The 19,574-nt window shown below is 48.2% G+C and overlaps 2 protein-coding genes and 1 non-coding gene across 3 annotated transcripts; 2 read left to right on the top strand and 1 right to left on the bottom strand.

Moving 5' to 3' along the window:
- Positions 1–1,504: 1,504 nt before the first annotated feature.
- On the top strand, positions 1,505–12,020 carry LOC137606041 (ankyrin repeat domain-containing protein SOWAHA). The gene is made up of 11 exons (XM_068331081.1): positions 1,505–1,736; positions 3,281–3,342; positions 3,860–4,027; positions 5,569–5,625; positions 5,820–5,921; positions 6,229–6,240; positions 7,437–7,439; positions 9,376–9,468; positions 10,640–10,712; positions 10,835–10,930; positions 11,057–12,020. Exons 1-11 carry the CDS (start codon positions 1,604–1,606, stop codon positions 11,227–11,229), a joined length of 972 nt encoding a protein of 323 aa, XP_068187182.1. The 5' UTR covers positions 1,505–1,603; the 3' UTR covers positions 11,230–12,020.
- A 4,181-nt stretch (positions 12,021–16,201) lies between these two features.
- trnae-cuc (transfer RNA glutamic acid (anticodon CUC)) lies at positions 16,202–16,273 on the bottom strand. Its single transcript has one exon. It is a non-coding gene; the product is annotated as a tRNA-Glu (tRNA).
- Positions 16,274–16,876: 603 nt separating this feature from the next.
- Positions 16,877–19,339, top strand: irx7 (iroquois homeobox 7). The gene is made up of 2 exons (XM_068331047.1): positions 16,877–17,968; positions 18,211–19,339. Exons 1-2 carry the CDS (start codon positions 17,741–17,743, stop codon positions 18,964–18,966), a joined length of 984 nt encoding a protein of 327 aa, XP_068187148.1. The 5' UTR covers positions 16,877–17,740; the 3' UTR covers positions 18,967–19,339.
- Positions 19,340–19,574: the final 235 nt, after the last annotated feature.

Raw genomic sequence — 19,574 nt, forward strand, 5'->3', positions numbered from 1 at the left:
TATCCCGTTCCTGAGTGTAAAAAAAAAAGTTTAAATTTGACCTTGACCCAGTTTTCACCTGAACTTAAGGTGTCATCTGTGAAACCGACCCTCACCTGCGGTCCAGGAAGTTGTCAGCTTGAAGCAACTATGATAATAATAATAATAATAATAATAATAATAATGAGATTTTAAATAACCTGAACGTTGCGTTTGCATTTATGAAATGAACGGTTAAAGCTTTTTTTTTTTTTTTTTTTCTCTATCAGGAGTTCTTTTATCCCGTCTGTTCGGATGCCTTTACGGAATGAACTCCACCCGCCCCGGCTGCAGAGGTGAGCGTGCCAGCTGCTCCCCACAAAGACGCGACATATGCTCCAGGATCAAAGTTCTTTATCCTCCTCAAAGTTGTGGGGTTTGGGGGGTTTTTTTTCCCTGATCTGAAAGAGCATCAGGTCTGCTTTTCACGCCACAAACAAAAACCCTCCCTTCAATAATTGTATCAGCTGATAAGAAGCTTACTGTAATTACAATATTGTCCTCTTTGAGCAGCGGTCGAAAACATGAACTACAAAACCAGCCATTTGTAAATTAAATGGAAACCCGTTCAGAGAGCAGCGACACCGGAGCGGGATTAACATGTCGGACCGGCACATTTAATATTTACAGAACAATCGCACAATTAATCTGACAATCTGTGTCTAACACCTGGACGGCCCCGCAGCCATTAGCGAGGGGTTGGGAGAGCATCTCAATGCAACCCATCCCATCAAATTTACACCTGTGACCTTTAACCTGATGCAGGTTGTCTGATTCGGATCAGGATAAGAGTGGGTTAAAGTTCTGCAACCCAAAGGGAAAAGGCGCTGACTCGTAAAGAGGAAGAGGAAGAGCTACGGTGGCCTGTGAGTCCACACGTCACGTGACGCGACCACCAGACCCCTTCCTGTGGAGAAACCACGATGAAGGCTCTCCTGTCAGTCAATACTCAGGGGATTAATACCCCAGCGAAGGTCGTCAGGTGCCCCTAGTGCCCCTCCTGGGGAGCTTCCTGGTGATGAGGTGACCTCTGAGGTGATCCTCCGGTGGTCACGTGACGACGGTAAGGAGCCCCCAGGCTGACCTAACGGGACGGCATGTGATGACGTCACGTAGCCTGAAACTCCCGTAAATATCCTGTTCGTTACAGATGTCATTGATGACGTCATCATCGCTCCTAAACTTCATTCCTTTTCTGCACAACTCCTCCTCCTCCTCCTCCTCCTCCTCTCCTTCCTTCCTTTCTGGTAAAACCCGTCCGGTTTTGTTTTTGGGGGGTTTTTTTTTCCCGCTAACCGAAGACAAACCGACGCAACCGTTAACGGTTTGGTTACCGGGAACAAATCGATCGGTTTGATTGGCGATCAGCTTCAACACGTGAACATTCCAACATTTTTTTTGGGGTCGCGTGGTGAGCGGCGGGCTGGAGGTGCGTTGAAGGGGTTAACAGGGAGGCGCACGGCGGGGCGGCCCAGGGGTGGGGGGGTTGGGGTGGGGGGGGTGGAGTGAAGTTTGGACTCCAAATTAGCCCGAAGAGCCTCAGCATGAGCGACCGGCGGTTCTGATCGGTTCCGACCCGAAGGAGATGAGTGACGTGAGCGAAGAGTCGCTGCTGGACTACTTCCGCTGCCGGGGGGGCGGCGCGGGGAGGGTCCGGAACGCAGACATCCTGAAGACGTTCAAGCCCTTCATCGGACACAGTGACGCGCAGCTCCGCGGTGAGTCCCTCGTGGGTGTGTGTGTGTGTGTGTGTGTGTGTGTGTGTGTGTGTGTGTGTGTGTGTGTGTGTGTGTGTGTGTGTGTGTGTGTGTGTGTGTGTGTGAGGGAAGGTGTGTGTGCGCGCGCGCTATCAGTACCCGTTAACGGATCAAAGATCGATCGGAACATCTGGTCCGCATTAAAGACCCTCCAAATACCAGCGCCAGCGGGAGTGACGTCATTTCCTCTCTCGGGCCTGGTAGAACTGATCACCCCCCCCCCAAAAAAAACCCTACCAGCATAAAAAGGACCGGTGTGTGTGTGTGTGTGTGAGACCCGGTTACCCGGGTAACCAAGGTTACCCAGGTAACCCTCCTCCTCATGGACTGGCAGGACCTCAAGGGTGACGTCATCCTGTGGGTGGGGTTGTGGTCTTGGCGTACGCAGCTCATTATGGGATGTCTCCACCTCCACCTCTTCATCCAGGTCATGTTGCCCCAGCTTCCACATTTCATTCTCCTCCCCATCTTTTTTAAATTTTTATAATTTGGGGGGGGGGGTCTGAATGACGTCATGCTACAAGTTTGTGGCTTCAAACAGAAGAAAACTTTTATTTTTACAGCTGTGTTTAGAAATAAACATCTTTTATCTCATCAGTAATTTCTTTTTTTTTTTCATTTCATTTCATTTTTCATGAAATGAAAACGAAAACCATAAAGTTTATATTTTTTAATGTTCTGGAACAGAATCACTTATTTAAAATTAATTATAGGAACATTATTAACCGGTTTGGGAACTTTATTTTTTTATTCAGGAACGTTATAAAACCGTTTCTGACAAATTGGCAAAAAATTCTGGTTCAAAGGTTTAACGTCAAAACCGTAACGCTCCGTTATCTCCCCTTTGACCTTTGGCACACAACCACCCCCCCCCCCTCTCCCCCCTCCCTCGGTGATTATCGGTGACCTCGGCCTGCGGTTGCCAGGACGTCCCGTCCAGATGCGGGTTTAGAGCCATCTGACTCCCCCGTCCCAATTAGAGAAGTGCTTCCCACACGTTTAACGCGTGTCTGAACGCGATGGCGGCGATCGCTTTAATCGTAATTAAGTCCACATGCAGGACCGGGACTGGGACAAACTGGGTCAGGGTGGTGGGGGGGTGGGAGGGTTCAGCTCTCAGTGGTGTACCTGGACCTGATTACTGTGAGGACACTAACCCCCCCCCCCTATTCCTTTGGTTTTCCTGTTGTTGAGGAGAGCGTTTATCTCACATGTTCAACAGGAAAAGGAAACAGTCCAAGTGCCCCCCCCCCTCCCTCATCCTCACCCCCCCCCCACATGGCCTGTAAACATGCCACTGGAGCATTGCACTGATCTCCTCACTTGGGTCACGTGACCCCGGGTCGCCTCTCTGTGTGTTCGACTGAAAAGAAGAGCTCCTTTGTGATTGGCTGACGTCAGTCTGGTCAGCTGACCCGTGTGACATCACAGCTGCTCCAGCGCCTCGGTTCCGGTTCTGAATCTGATCCAATGTTTTGTTTTGTTTTTGTTTTTTTTACCTGCAGCCAAATACAGAGAGGAGTTCAAGCTGATCATCGACCGCATCGCCGTGGTGAAGTCAGAGAATGTAAGTCAGCGCCATGACGTCACGTGTCGTGGGTTTTTTTGGGGGGGGTATTTGGGCCTCAAAGGTGAAAAAAACAAAACTAATCTGGAAATGTTCCAAACTTTAGTGATATTCCTGCCCCCCCACCCCACCCACCGCAGGCGGTTGTCTGCTGATCTGCCAACAGAACAAACAGAAACTCCCCGAAGGTTATAAATAAAGTCAAACTGCCTTTTTTTTTTCTTTTTTTTTTTTGCTCGCTGCGGCTCAAACATCAGATTAAAAAGACAAAAAGGCTTCTGGGTAAAACTTTAAGCTGGGAACCAGGTGCTAATTTTTACATCAGATCATTTACAAGCTGACGATTTGTGATTGGACCGGTTCTACCGCACAGCTCAACCGACATGGATGGATGTAAATGATGTCAGACGTGACTACAGGAGTTGTTCTGTGTTGTGTTATTAATCCTGCTTGTCGGGTCTCAAACCCGTGACATCCTGCAGGGTCCTGAACAGGCCGTGTTGTGTTTGTGCCGCAGGGGGAGAAGTATCTGGTTCTGAAGAAGAAATACAGACAGATGCTGCAGGACAGGGGCGGGCAGAGACCGGCCAGAACTCCGGCCGCCGCCCAGTGGGAGGCCACGCCCCCTCAGCAGGAGCGGCGGGATGACCCGATGGCGTGCGGCGAGGCTGACGGCGTCGCAGAGGTGAAGTTGAATCAGATTAAAATTAACCTGTAAGGCGTCGTCGTCTCTGTCGGCGCTGTCCAATCACTAACAGGGGGCGGAGCCGCAGAAAGCTAATGCTCGACGATAAATACTCCGTTCTGCTTTAATGCACGCTAATCCCTGGAAGTCCGTCTACATATTGTTCATGCATGAAACATGTCAGATTAACGACCTCAGGTCGAGGGGGCGGCGTTCTCACGCGGGATTCGTTCAGGGGGAAACAATGCATGGCCACGCCCACATAGCAAAGCCGAGGGCCGATGCTAACGCTAATGCCAAAGCTACAGGTTTGGTTCTTTGCGTTTAACCCAACGCCTCCCTGGAGGTGAACGTAGTTCAGTATCACAATACTTTGTGAAGTTTTACGCACTTTTAGCTTCACCGTTTTGTGGACCGGGTCAAACTGAATATTCGCTGCTTAATGTTTTTCATTAATAGACCTCACAAAAAATAATTGATTAAACAAAAAATCAACCGATCAATAGATGATGAAATCTTTCAGTGAATGAAGTGGGGTTTTTTTTAACCTTTTATCTCCTCTCAGCTAAGCAGTTCCTTCTTCTACCAGCAGGTGGTGCTACAAGTAAATGACCAGGAATTTCCGGCCTGTTGGTTGAATTTGATTGGGAGGGGTTGTGTGTGTGTGGGGGGGGGGGTCATTTAGGGGGGGAGAGGGGTCCCATCTACATTCAATTCGCAGCTCTGTTACCATGCGAAGCATGTTGGTAGTCATTCAAAAGAGACGAATCTGAGGTGTCCGACGTTCCTCCGACCGACCACAGGGGGCGCTGGTGCGCAGGTGTGTTCGTCACATGAAGGTGTGTTTGCTTTAGTCCCACTGTTTGAACTCTGCATCTTGCACTGACGGCTGTTTCTCATCACAGGAGCTCCACGGCTGCGTTCACACCCCAGGCTGTGAGCTCAGCTCAAACTCTGGCACAGTTTTATAGGAAACATTTAAATTTTATACGGTTAGATTGAGACGGGAAGACGCTCTGGGGCGAGCAGGTTCTAGTCCCTTCAGGTCCTTAAAGGTTCAGTTTGAACAAATGTGAACACTGGGTGGGATTAACAGTTTGTAGTGTGTTCTAATAACGCACACAAACACACTTCCTGAAGAAGCAGCTATGTCGCATTATAGATGTGACATAAGGTGATATGAATGCTTTAAACACACACAAGTTAGTGAAATCTGTCCCGTTGGTGTAGACGTCCTCCTCTTGGTTCCTTTTCTGCCGTTAAGGGACTCAAACACCCGACCTGACTGGAGGTGCGTTGTTTTTTGGAGGCTAATTGCTAATTGGGTTGTCGTTCGTTACCCCCCATGTGTGAAAGCGACGCCTCCGCCTCATTACTTCTGTTTGTCTGACGCGTCCCGTCGGCCTGAAGACGACGCAGTGGCGTGAAAGCCATCGGGGCGTGATTCGGCCCGCGGGCCGGCTGCTGTGGGCCCGTCCTGACGCTACTGTGTGTGTGTGTGTGTGTGTGTGTGTGTGTGTGTGTGTGTGTGTGTGTTTCAGTCGGAGTCGGAGCAGGATGAGGAAGGAACGGGCAGCGTGGGCCGCGCCCCCGTCGCCGTGAGTTCACTTCATGTCTTCTTCTGTTGTTTTCTTGTCTGTTTGCTTTGGGATCTGAACCCATTCAGGTGAAGCTTGAACTGTATTAGCGGTTACCTTCTGCTAACCCGCTAACAGGATGTGGACCTGGGGGGGTGGGGCGTTTCATTTGTGTGTTTATGACTTCCACCCCCCCCCCCTCCTCTCTGAATTAGCTGATTCCCATAGAGAAGGAATGGATCTACTCCGCCGCCGGCGCTCGGGTTCCCAACCTCTCTCAGCTCCTCAAACAAGACCCAACACTGGCCAATAAGAAGGTAGCTCCGCCCTCTGAATCTCCAGCTTGCGTTTTGTGTTCGTAACCCGGGGCGACACCGGTCAACCGGCGCTAGAACCCACAAAAAACACATGGTTTGTTTTGTCCGTTTGACAAAAGATACCATCGTCTGTGAAGGCTGTCACAGCCAATCAGGACGCTGGTAGCTGTTTACCTGTTTACCTGTTTACCTGTCCCATCATGCCCAATCAAAAACCAGGACTTGATCTTCTAGATTGGTTTCCTCAGGCTCTGACTAACACCTGATGTTCTGTTCTTCTCTTTTGGGCCCCCCCCCCCTCCATCAGGACTTCACCTCGGTGAGTTCACCTCCGACGCTGCGTGGGTCATGTGATCACTGCCTGACTTAAAACCCTCTTGTTTTCTCATCCCGACTCGCTCCGGCTCCCGACTGTGACGCCGATCCTCCTCCTCAGGGGGTAAGTTTCATCGTCCATCATCTCTGACCCCACCCCCCCCCCCACCCCCACACAACCCTTGACAACGCTTCAGCTCCATGCTTCCTGGTTGCTGACGCGTGACGCTCCTACCTGCGTCCGCTCTGCACCGATTCCCTCTAATAGCATTCTGAGAAGCCGGCGTTAAAACATCCAGATCACGCATTTCAAAGGTCCACTATCAAAAGGATTATGAAAGATAGCTTTTTAGCCCCCCCCCCCCCCCCCCCCCCTGACAACCTAAATCCCTTTATTTGACTCCCTGTGCGCTTAAGAGATTTGAGCTCATGTTTGTTGTCCCTCCCCTCGTGTCACAGTTCTCACACCGTCCCATGGCGGCGGCGGCGGACCACCTTCTAAGAGTCGCCCCTAAGCCCCCCCCCCCCCTTCCCTAGCCATCCCCGCCCGGACAAGATAGCAGGCAACCATTGAAGTGCAAGGAGATAGGGGAGGGGGGGGGGGGATTAAGGAGAGTCTTAATGCCGCACAAAGACTTCAACCACTTAAAGATAATCTGAAAGTAATAGAGCAGGCTGGGATTAATTGGAGAACAATGCCGCTTGTGTCCCTGGGAAGGTGCTAAACCCCCCCCCACCCCCACCCCGCCCCCTTTGGGACGCTTTGATGTCGCCTCTGGCTGGAGGTGGACGCCGATCCAGAGATGGTGTGTAGAGATAATGAGAAAACATCTCAGGACTCATGAGAACCGAGGTGTTTGAAGGACAGACTGATCCCACCTGATCCGTCGGTCGTGTCCGGACCGGTCAGGACGAGATCCGGCGAGTTCCCGGCTCTGGAGCCGTGTTTGAGCAGCACTGAAGGGATTACGCTTCATCCTGGGAGGACTTAAGTGTTTCCTGTTCCGACCAGATGTTTGTCGGGATCATGTGGTCTTTGTAGAGGCGTACGTCAAGCAGCAGGTGAAGTCAGGACACACTCACACACTTCTCAACTAGTTCCTTTCTCTTTTTCCGGCGCCGCTGACGTTTGGCCCCGCCCACCCCACCCCCCTCCACCCCCACCTGCTCCCGCCGTGACCGACTTCCTCCGCCACACAGTTTGTAAGTACATCATACACCCGTCACTCCTCCGTCTTCCTCCACATCATTGCCCCTCCTGAGTCCTGATAGTCCCCTAGAGTCCTTTTAGTCAATGGGGGGGGTTGGTGGGGGTTGGACAGGTGTGTGTTGGGGGGGACACCCCAGTGGGCAGGGACAGGAACGAGGAGCGCAGGAAGGGAAGGGAAGGTGCTGCATCCTGTTCGACCTCGTCCGTCACCGGTACCCGGCAGGGGGGGCCGCCGAGCTGCCTGTCAACCCGCCCCCCCCCTCCTCTCTCTGGCCCATCCGTCTTCAGATCCGACAGGAGACGGACAAAAGAGACGGAGACGCACGAGCCAGACAACATCTATCACAATCTGTCTCCCAGATTCCCAACACAGTCAGGTGATGACCTGCATCCCGCTCCGGAATGTTTTCCCAGCAGCCACTGGGCTCGCTAGCAGCGCCGCTGCTAACACAGTTAGCGATTATATATATATAATCTATGTATGTATATATATATACAGTATGTATATATGTATGTATATATGTGTGTATATATGTATGTGTATATATATACATATATACACATATATACGTATATACGTATGTATATATATGTATGTATATATATATATGTATATATATATATATATACATACATATATGTAAAAATCCGGTAAGCATGGGCTTACCTCATCGCGGGTTTTTAGTAGGTAGTCATGTGATCCCGTACACGCATTCTATTGGCTGTCAGCATCCGAAAGTACGCTCTGTTCCTTGAGTCAAAAGCGTTTTAAACACTCCATAAGAGTGTGGGAAAAGGTGATACAGATAGGAGATGGTTTTATATCGGTATTGGGGGGGGGGTCCATGAACGTTTAAATTACCGTAAATAATAAAATAAATAGTTTGTTGCTATATTGTGGAATGTTGTGTCTGCAGGTGGTTCTTGGAACGCATTAACTGCGAGTAACGAGGGATCACTGTGTATATATACTGTATATATACAGTATATATGTATATACATATATATATGTAGTTTTGTTCTCGTTTATGGTGTAATCTCATGATTCTAAAAGCCGTTAAGATTTATGGATCACATCTAGATTCAGAATTGGATTCTTAAAACCTGGTTTTTGTGAGTTCACACGTCTCAATATAAATGTTGAGAAACCTTAGATTTACCCGAACACGACCAGCAGACCGTTTGTCTTCCTTTTATGGATCAAAAAATGAATCCAAAGCCCTTTTTGGCTCCAGGACCAGGTTGTCTTTTGAGAAATTCTTTCCCCAGCTGTGCTCCAACAACTTGATTTATTTTCAGACGTCCTCGATGTTGCTGTTGGATGAAAACCATCCAATCAGACGCCAGATCGTTTTCCTGGAGTTAACGGACGACGTCATATAAAGAAAAACCTGGGTTCCATCCCTTTGTGGCAGTTGATGGTGAAATGTTTCCTGTTTGATCCACTGAGTGTGGACTCGGACTGGGGGGGGGGTCTCCTCTCACCTGTTGATGCCTCATAATTACACATCTTAAATTGTAGGAAAAACCGTGGCGATCACAGCCCGACAGGTGGACGTGGTTCCATCTGACGTCTACGAACTGGTGTCTATTATTTTCACGTCGGGGTGTCTTTTCATGTGGGGGTCGTGTCGCTGGGGCCCCCCTATTCCCTCCTTGACGTGTGCTGACAGTGCTGTGGTGATTCTGGGAGGGTCTTTACAGGTCACACTAACATCATCAATCTTCCCCCGGGTGACAGGCAGCCGGGCCCCCCCCCCCCACTGTGGGCACAGTGCTGTGTTGTTTTGTAATTAGGCACTGTTAGATGGCAGGAAACCATCCCTTCACTCCTCCATCTGTCCAGCTGCCTCCCCCCCACCCTCACACTCAGAAACTGTAGTCCCGACCAGAGAAGAAGAGTTCTAAGTCTTCCTGTCGCCTCCACAGACGGCTCTGCACTGGGCGGCCAAACACGGCAGCGAGGACATGGCGACCCTGGTGGCGAACGCCGGCGCCGACGTCAACACCAAATCAGTGAGTGTGTTTTTAATCAGACAGGGATTTAAAGGGGGAGTCCACCCCTCCAGGAAAGAAGAGTGGACTCCCAGTAGAACAATCTATGGCAGCATCGGTGGAAGATCTACTTTAACTTCTACAGGAAACAAGTTGTTCTTCAGTTTTTCTATTTGAGGTTTAACAAGTTCTCAAAACGACATTTTCAAAATGATCCACGCAAAAACGGTTCGAAGTGTTGTAGTACCATTCCAGGCCAATAGTTGGCGGTGTGACAGTTAGAAATCAGCTCCACTAATCAACGTTTTTGATCAAATCTACACAAGGAGGTTCTGCAGCACAAATCTGACCAGAGCTGAAAGTTTTCCAAGTCAAGTCTGATTGATTTGTATTATTATTATTATTATTATTATCTATTATTATTTCTAAGCAATCCCTCCGTGAGCAGAAGAAAAAGCTGCCTTTTAACAGGCAGAAACCTCCACCAGACCCTCTGATTGGGCCCCTCAAAATGCTGTTTTCATGGGAACAACTGACCAAAATACAACAGAAGTGTGCCACCTCAAACGTCTCAAGTGTCACCGTTACTGATTTAATCTTAATCTTACTTAAAATGACCCTGATGACATCATCAAGATCAGAAAACACTTTGACGTTTTCACCGCCACCGATTAATTTCTGCCTCTCTTCTCTCCTGCAGCACGTGAGTTTCCTGTTTCCTGTCAGGAGGGTGTGTACAGCGTGTTGATTGGTCGCACAGGGTAACGATGAGACGCCGCCGCCGCCACTGATGTAATGCTGCTAAGTGATGCTAACGTCCAGCTGTGTAAATGCATTACAGCAGCACATGTAGCGGCGCTGCGGGCGCTCCGCTAATAAATCATGTTATGTCATGTTAATTGTTTCCCAAAACAGGGCGTCTGTATGTGCCAGCATGCGTGTCTCCAGAACCGGGCAATTTTCAGCGAATTACAGAGCAATTATGTTTTATGTCATTATCTGGTGTTTCCATAACCTTTACTAATTTGTGTACTTTTTTTTCTTGCTGTTTTGATTGGCTGCTCTTGAACCCTGGGAAACTCTAGGGGGTAGGTACCGAGTTGTTCCCCTCAACTCAGCACAAAGTCAAAAATGTCTGTTTTAAACCACTTTGTGCTTTTAAGTGTGTAACGCCTGTGAATACACCTTTGTTCCTCAGGGATACACCCCTCTGCACATCGCCGCGCTACACGGCCATCAGCACATCCTCGACCTGCTCGTAGGAACCTACGGTGAGAACCGCTTCCCCTTCTGGTCCGCTCTGTTTCAGCAGCTTTCCTGGAACCTGGGGGTGTCGCCGTAGTGGATACCCTCCCAGCTCACTTGTCACAGATTGGGTTTTCCTTTTTTTCAGGGGCTAAAGAAACCTTACGGGACTACAGCGGACGTCTGGCGTTCCACTACCTGAACCCAAAGGAAGCAGAAGTTCTGGAGGAAGACTCCGAGATGTGTGAGTCCCGAACACATAATTATGAATTATTCCTAACTTTATTGAATTCTTTTTACTTTTTTAATAGTGGCTATGCTAAGCTAACGCTATCCTAACGTCATCCTGATGGTTGCTCTTTAATTCCAGCGTTTCAAATCACTCAAGCCAGAGAGCGGAACAGGAACAGGAAGTTGGCGTCGTTGTTCCACTCCAAGAAGAAGTGGGGGTCCGCTGAGGATCTGGCGCCGATAGAGGAGGAGAGGACGGCCGGTCATCAGCTCGTCCTTCCTGCGTTCAGACCCAGAAAATTCTCCCGCTGAGGAGGAACACAACCGCGTTTCTGGCACCTTCTCACCTGAATCAACAGGTGTGTTGTCGGCGATGTCATGCTTCCAGGCTGACCTGAACGTATCGCTGAGGTGTTTGTGCTTTCAAACTTTGGACGTCTTTCAAAATCATGTTGTATTTTCTTGATAAGATGAATATTTAGCAGCTCCGACCCCCCCCCCCCCCCCCCGCAGGATTTCTATTTCCTCTCTATTCTCAGGTCACATCTGAGCTCTGAAATTCAAGGAGGTGTGAATTTAACTTGAATTCAAACGTGTGCAGCTTGTTAGTGAAAGAAGAGCAGCTTTCATTCCCGTTACTGATCACTGAGTCATTTATTTTATTTGGATTCCAGTGTGAGAACCTCAACTGGAGCAGCTGATCCAACAGGTTCATGACGACGTTCGCTAAACTTCAAATTAAACACGTTTGTTGAAGAATGACGAACCTCCTTCTTGCGTAATTCCAAAATAACTGATCTGTGGATCAAAGACATCCAAAAATCAATCAATACTTTTGGAATATTTATAATTTATTTGCTGAGTCAGTTTCCTGTGAGTTCATTTTTTATAAAGTCTTCATCTTGGATTATTTTTTAATTAATTAAAGTTCATTATATTTGGTTTAAAATTCGTATAGTCTGATTTTTTGGCTTTTTAAAGCTCGCGTCTGTTTTGATTTGATATTTTGCATGATATTTATACGACACACACACACACACACACACACACACTTATATATTTATATGTGTGCCATATCTTTATATTAAAGTGTTTTCTATCAACCCGCCTTCTCGTACTTTTTTTTTTCTTGACGTTTTTCTGAGGCGCAGCAGCAGAACCGGCGCCGCTCCTCTCTGCTGACCCGACTTCGGGCCACAGATGGAGTAAATATGGCCGCCGCTCGCGCTCCATACGGGTTCAGACCTTAAATCCTGATTAGCCAAAAAGGGCAGCGCTGGCTTTGGGGTCCTGGATATCAGACAACACAGAGGGGAACGCAGCCCGGTGTTTTTGTGCTTCGTTTTTGAAGCGAGGATGGGTTTTCTTGGGGGGGGGGGGTCAGAGGGAGTCGCTGTAATAGATACTTATCTTACTGCCCTCAAGCCCCTCAAACAGTCCCCCTCTGAAGAGATTAGAACCCAGTGAGGGCACATTAACTCTAATCCCATGCTTTGAGGCCTTGCACCCCCATACCTCCCTCTGCCCCACTTATTCCAACCCTTCTGTTGTTTTGGGGAGGGAGGGAGGGGGGGTACCTTGTATCTGGTGCATGTATGAGCAGGGCCTGTGGCTACACCAGTGTGTTTGTGTGCATGCATGTGTGAGCCAGGGGGGGCAGCCTCTAATGAAAGGCATTGAGGTGGTGGTGGGGGGGCGGGGTGCATACTGCTGTGTAACTGATTCCTCTCTGTAGAGATTAGCTCTGCATTGTTGGTTCAGTTGCTCATTTCCATGAGAGCGCAGCCTCCCGCCAGCGGCGGCCCGGCTTTGTCATTTTCAGGTGGGGAGCAGAGCCCAGGTCCCGGCTTCCTTGTCGCCATTGTTTCACAAATGGGCTAAAATGTAGATGTCACGTCAGAGATGGCCAATAACCTCATTAGCTGCTCGCTGTGAGGCCAAACAGAGCAGATGATAAACGCAGCGGCTTCGCTTCTTTCCAGCGACGGGGAGTTCGTGGGGAATCGAATTAACGCTCGTCTCCAAGTCTATTTTGTTTCAGCGCCAACGTAACGACGTTACCGAGGTGGAAGGTTTGAGGTGAGGCGAGCACACGTGGATTGAAACACACCCCGTCAAACACTCGGCACGTCTGTTTGACACCCCCCCCCCTCCCACACACACACTAAAGGTTGTAGAAAATGTTTCAGTCTGTTCTGCATAATAGGAGAAAATGCTAAAATACATTCTTTTTCCTGATCCACACTAGATTTTAACTTCTTATTTCCTAGCCAATCCCAACGTTGAACAACAAACACAGGCTGCTTGAGGGGGTGGGGGGTGGTTACATGTCCACTGGGGCAGGAACAGATGTCCTGAAACCCTAACTGCTCCACAAATAATGATTAAGACCCCTTTGAAATTAGAAGACACTGCTCATCTGTAGATGAGCCTTAATAGCGGTAATAACCAGGCTATCACAGTGTAATAACAGTGTAATAACAGTGTAATAACAGTGTAATAACAGTGTAATAACAGTGTAATAACAGTGTAATAACAGTGTAATAACAGTGTAACAACAGTGTAATAAGACTTTCATGTAGCATAACAGTGTAATAACGCTATATGGAGGCATCAGGGGTCAGGACGGTGTTTATAAACCTGCCAGTGTTGTAAAATGAAGTTAATAAAATGATAATTGATTGATAAGCTGGTTGTTAGTCACACAACGGCATAAACAGGTTATAACAGTGTAATAACAGTATAATAACACTTCATGTAGCATATAACAGTGTCATAACACTCTACGGAGAGTCAGGACGGTGTTTATGACCCTGCCAATGTTGTAAAATTAAGTTAATAAAATTATAATTGATTGATAAACTGGTTGATAGTCACACAACGGCATAAACAGGTTATAACAGTGTAATAACAGTATAATAACACTTCATGTAGCATATAACAGTGTCATAACACTCTAGGGAGAGTCAGGACGGTGTTTATGACCCTGCCAATGTTGTAAAATTAAGTTAATAAAATGATGATTGATAAGCTGGTTATTAATCACACATCTGCCGCTCGACTAAAATAACCCCCCCCCCCCAGCAGGAAGTAGCCCCCGTCGCTCTGCATGTACAGCTGAGGTGCAGAAACGCTGCAGCGAGCTAACAAGCTGATCTGCAACGACGAGCCCAGCGGGTGGGGGGCCTTCTCCATGCAAACTGGGCCACAGCTCTGGCTGGGGGGCTCCTGAGGGCCCAGCACTCACCCACCCACCCACCGGGGCCCGACACAGGGAGGTACCCCAGCAGCACCAGCTGTCACACCGGCCATCGCGGCCTAACCAACGCCGCCTGTCACTCACCCAGCGGTGGGCCGTCAATCAAGATGCACCCAGGAGGGGAGCTGGGGGGTGGGCCCCCGGCCGGCCCTCAACAAAGACATACATTTGCAAGCCACTCGAATTCAGAAAGAGTGATAGAGTGGTTCTGATAAGAGTAATGACAAAGGACAAAGAGGAGAAGGGGGTTTGGGTTGGGGGGGGTCAAATAGTGAGGAGGTGGGAGCGCTTGATAACATTCACACTTTGCTTACATCTCCCCATTTGTGCTGCTGCCCCAGGAAAATCTCATTAGTGGGGGGGAAATAGCTTGGAGATCATTATTTGAGCCTCTGCAGCCGTTTGGATGTAAATTCATCTTTAAATGTAAGGAACTAGTTGTCAGATTTAATTACACTGAAAGATGAGTCGGCAGATTTGTCCTTTAGATTTAAACATGAGTCATCACATTTATTCTTGAGATTCAAAAATGAGTCGTCAGATTTATTCTTTACATTTAAATACCACTTGTCAGATTTTTTTAAGACGAGTCAGATTTATCCTTGTCATCAGATTTTTTTTTTTTTTAAAGATGAGTTGTCAGATTCTTTCTTTACATTTGAAATGAAATAAAAATGAAATAAAATTAACTTTATTGCCCCCCCCCCCCGTGGGGGTAATTATCTGTTGTTGTAAGTTGTAAATTTAAAAACCGTCTGTCAGATTTGCATTTTAAATTTAAAGATGATTTAAATTCGTCAGATTTATTTTACAACAAAGCAAAAAACACTCAGAACAAACAGGATAATTTTCTGTGTCCCGGGCCACTTTCTACCCCCCTGCACCCCCCACCCACCCCCAGCATCAGGGGTTGTAAAAAACAAACTAACAAGCCGGAGGTGTGAAAGTCCGTGGATTCTCTTCAGGCTTTTGTCATGTGATTCACGCCGACTTATGAGCTTCTTCTATCTGCATGTTCAGCCCCTTTGTTCGCCAGCAGGTGGGGAGGTGGTGGTGGTGGTGGGGGTCCTGTAAGCAAGGTCACACCTCCGCCTTTTGTCCCGTAGCGTCGCTGTTCTGGGTTCTTACCCTGACTGTCTACGGGCCGCCTGCAGAGGATTTGGAGATGGAGCAGATAGGAGCTGTTTGTACGTGGAAGACCGACTCAGCTGTTATCATCCTCTCTGCTATCTGCTCCTGGATCTCCTCGGCTTGGAGGACAATCGCCTTCCATTTGGTCACCTTTCTCTCCCGTAAACGAGCGACATCCTAACGGCAAACACGAGCCGGACCTGTCAGAGCAGGACCAACACAGAGGATGAAGGACCAAGGACAAAGGCCGGCGCCCTGAGCCGCTGGCGTTGAGAGATGGGGTCCGGGGACGCCGTCAGCCTCCTTCTCCATTGTTGCTCCTGTTCAAATTTGCTTTAGGTTCTGTGGACCCCTCCCAAACAAATTCCTTCCCTCCCTCCACCTCGGCCTCGTTTTGTCCGAGGCGACCCCACCGTTCTCTGTCTGCACCAGTCGAACAAAATAAACACACCTTTAAAGAGAAAAACTGAGGTGACCAAGGAAATCACACGAGCTTCATCCTCAGAGGAGGAGCTGCTCCTTCAACAAATCATCTGTTGGCCTGGAAACTGAGGTTATTACAACATTTACAGATTTAAAAAAAAAAAAGCTAAATCAAATCTTTATTAATTTACTTTATTTTATTTTAAAATGACTGTCATCATTATTTCAGGTTTCTGATGACAACAAGAGTTAAGAGACAAAAAAAATCCTCACATTAAATCTGCAGACGCCGTTGATGACAGGCATAGATAGACCTCCACTCACTTTCCACAGAATACACTTGGAGTATTTTTGTACTCCATTACTTCTGACAGAAGCGACCCAGCACTACTGGTGGATAAAGATCGGTAAATAGATAGACCGATAGATATACTTTAATGACCCCAACCTGGAAAATTAACTAAACGTATGTTCCCTGACCGGGAATCGAACCCGGGCCGCGGCGGTGAGAGCGCCGAATCCTAACCACTAGACCACCAGGGAGCGAAGGTCTCCTCATCTTCATCTCATCAGGACTCACTCCTCTTTCAATAAAAGTCATAAAATAATCCAGTTAAACCCCACCCAAGCTAAAATACCTGCTTTCTTTCTGGTTGCATCTGTTGCTCCACGACTGACAGATCCACTCAGATAAATTCATACAAACCAGCTGCAGAACCTAATTTTAATTTTAATTTTAATAACATCCAGGAACGAGACGTTCAGTCAATAAACTTTAAACTTTTTAAATCTGTTTTATCTCAAATGATTTCAAAAATAGAGAATTTTTGTAGTGTGGTTATAATATTAATAATAAGTGTAATTTTACAATTCAATTTAGATTCACTACATTTTATTTGTTTTGATTTAGAAAGTCTCACTCATCATCATCATCATTTTCTTCATCATCATCATCATCATCTTCACATTTTCTCATTGGAAACACGTGACCAGCAGCACGAGACCCAAATTCTGTTAATATAATAAACACGAGATAAGCGCCTTTGAACACACACACACACACACACACACACACACACACACACACACACACACACACACACACACACACACACACACACACACACACACACACACACACACACACACACACACACACACTTGTATGTTATCTCACAATTATCATACACATTAGTCAACACCTGTTCCACTTAAACTCTTTTAATTAGGGCCATTGACACTCGACCCTACACCCAAACGGTCCCATCCGAAAGCCAGTGTGCGTAAAGCCAGTGTGTTGTGAGTCGGTGGATGAATTAACAACCCAAAAGGCCCGATTCGTTCTGAATGACAATAGATTATTCATTTATTCATTTTCATGACATTGAAAAACCCCGTGGGCCGTTTATTTAGGAGAATCTCTCTCTTTTTTTTTTTTTTACGCATGCGTAAAACGCAAGCTGTAGTTTTGTTTATTGGGATAGTTTAATGGTTAATTCGATTGAAAGCAGTTCTGCATGTGAGAACGTGTCAGAAGTGACAAGACACTGACAGGAAATGGGTTTCGGGTCGGTTGGACACGTGGTGAAAACCAGATAAGAGGTCAAATAAAAACCATAACTGTTTTAAATAGAAAACAAGAGCAAAAAATACTTTCACGGTAGAAAAAAATAAATTAAAAAAATTAAAATGGAGCTGCGCCTGCAAGGAAAAAAAACCTTCATTTTTAATGAGTCGAGTTCTGGCCAGAAATCACTGTGAGGCGACAAGTAGCGCATTTTAACCTCTTCACCAAAACGCTAAAAGGAACAGCGGAGCGCCGCTTTGAAGGGATTTACTGCGGGGGAAAGCGGAGTCTTTTGAACGTAGCTGTCACTCCACCGCAGAGGTCCCGCCTCCCCCCCCCACACACACACCCCCCTCCCCGCACACACCGGCAGCTGGCAGCGCATAAATACAACCAGGAGGTCGGGTCCGACCTCAAACCCGAGCAGCTGGAACGCGTTAAAGATGCCCGCTTCTCCGACTGGATTTGGCAACTTCTTCTTGGAGAGGGGCGTCAGCATGCCGGCCGGATACCAGATCCCCGTCCTGGGATGCCCGCCGGGGGTGCAGCAGCAGCAGCAGCAGCAGGCGCAACATCTGGCTTCCATGGCAGCTGGGATACCCGTCACATACTCTGGGCTCCAGGGGTACAACTTCATCCCCTACCCGCACCACCGGCCCGTTACGCACCTGGTGAGCGATTCAGTCACTTCACGCAACGACTCCTCCTTTAATTCGTTTTTATTTTTTAACCACAAATATTCATAACAGATTCTATGAAACTCACTTAAAAGTATCTGAAAATTTTTTTTTTTTTTTTTTAAATATGTTCCTGTTTATGATATATAGATAAAAATGTGCGCTGCGTGTCCAAAGTGAGCCGTTTCGTCCGCGTCCACCCGCGCTCACCCTCCTCCGTCCCTTCTCCTCTGCAGAACAACGGGTTCGACTTGAAGGCCTCGTCCCCGTACCATCACGCCCTCCTCGCCCGGGCGGGAGCCTTCTACCCGGCGTACCGCGGGGCAGCAGCGGAGGATCCCGGCAGGGTCGCCAAAGTGGCCACCAGGGAGAGCACGGGCGCGCTGAAGGCCTGGCTGAACGAGCACCTGAAGAACCCCTACCCGACCAAGGGCGAGAAGATCATGCTGGCCATCATCACCAAGATGAGCCTGACGCAGGTCTCCACCTGGTTCGCCAACGCCCGGAGGCGCCTGAAGAAGGAGAACAGGGTCAGCTGGGCGTCCAAAGGCAAATCGGATGAGGAGGACGAGGAGCAGGAGGAGGACAGCGACGAGGAAGAGGACGCGTCTCTGCGGAAGTGTCGCCTGGATGAACGGGATGAGGTCGAGTCTCGGCCTGCGCGTTCAGAGCAGGTGGAGAGCGCGTTGGACAGCTCGGCACCCGTTGACGCGCGTTTGGAGCTGCAGCCGAGCCGCGGCCGTGAAGAGAGAGAACTTGGATTGGTCGGGAGAGTTGAGAAAAACGGTTCTGATGGCGCGCCTTCCGGTTCGGAGGGCAAGGAGAACAACCAGAAACCCAAAATCTGGTCTTTGGCAGAGACCGCCACCTCAGAGACAGTCAAGAAACCTTTGGACAATATTTACAACCCGGCCGGGAAACTGTGGGCCGAGTGGGTTTCACGAAGCGGGCTGTTCGTCCCGTCACGGCGCACGGCTCCTGAATCGGTGTGACCCGGTTCGGACACACAGAACAGACCCTTGTCCACATCTTATTGCACTTTAAAACATTCAGACCTCAGGGATTCGACGGATCCTGAAGTTTGCAGCGAAATGTTTTGAGACCAAAGACTGAACGTGTTCCTGTAAATAAATGTAAATTATGTTTCCTCATGTCGATCAGTTAAATATTTTGCTTAAATAAAGTTAAGCTTCTGGATCAATGCTGATGTCGTTGCTTCGCTCTGACAACGTGGGAACAAACAGCAAACAGTCCTTCAGGTCTCCCCAAACTGGTTTCCAGTCAGGTTGTTGCTGAGAAACTGGAAACAATGTTAGACATCAGCTTCATGTGTACTTGCAGTCCCCCCCAGGTCCAATAAAAAATTTAAAAAAAAAAATCCATCCAGTTCAACAGCTGCAGTATTTTATTTTTTTATTTTTTTGGGGGGGGGGGGTCCCGTCAGTCACGTAGCTTCAAAGGGCCGCACCTCCATTAATCTGGGGATAAAGTGAGAGAGACCCTGGGAGTCATCTTCTGTCTTCACCTATAGACCCCGACAAACAGGAACTCACAGAGGGTGGATAATTTACCCCCCACCCCACCCCACTCCACCTCCAGC

The sequence above is a fragment of the Antennarius striatus genome, chromosome 2 (genome assembly GCF_040054535.1).
Source record: "Antennarius striatus isolate MH-2024 chromosome 2, ASM4005453v1, whole genome shotgun sequence".
Classification (NCBI taxonomy): Eukaryota; Metazoa; Chordata; class Actinopteri; order Lophiiformes; family Antennariidae; genus Antennarius; species Antennarius striatus.

What these genes read in the sequence shown, in the direction of transcription:
- irx7 (XM_068331047.1), top strand. Translation starts at nt 17,741, where the DNA reads ATGCCCGCTTCTCCGACTGGATTTGGCAACTTCTTCTTGGAGAGGGGC. An exon ending in ACCGGCCCGTTACGCACCTG is followed by an intron (nt 17,969 to 18,210) that starts GTGAGCGATTCA and finishes TCTCCTCTGCAG; the next exon opens with AACAACGGGTTCGACTTGAA.
- LOC137606041 (XM_068331081.1), top strand. Translation starts at nt 1,604, where the DNA reads ATGAGTGACGTGAGCGAAGAGTCGCTGCTGGACTACTTCCGCTGCCGG. An exon ending in CCGTGGTGAAGTCAGAGAAT is followed by an intron (nt 3,343 to 3,859) that starts GTAAGTCAGCGC and finishes TTTGTGCCGCAG; the next exon opens with GGGGAGAAGTATCTGGTTCT. An exon ending in GGAGGAAGACTCCGAGATGT is followed by an intron (nt 10,931 to 11,056) that starts GTGAGTCCCGAA and finishes CTTTAATTCCAG; the next exon opens with CGTTTCAAATCACTCAAGCC.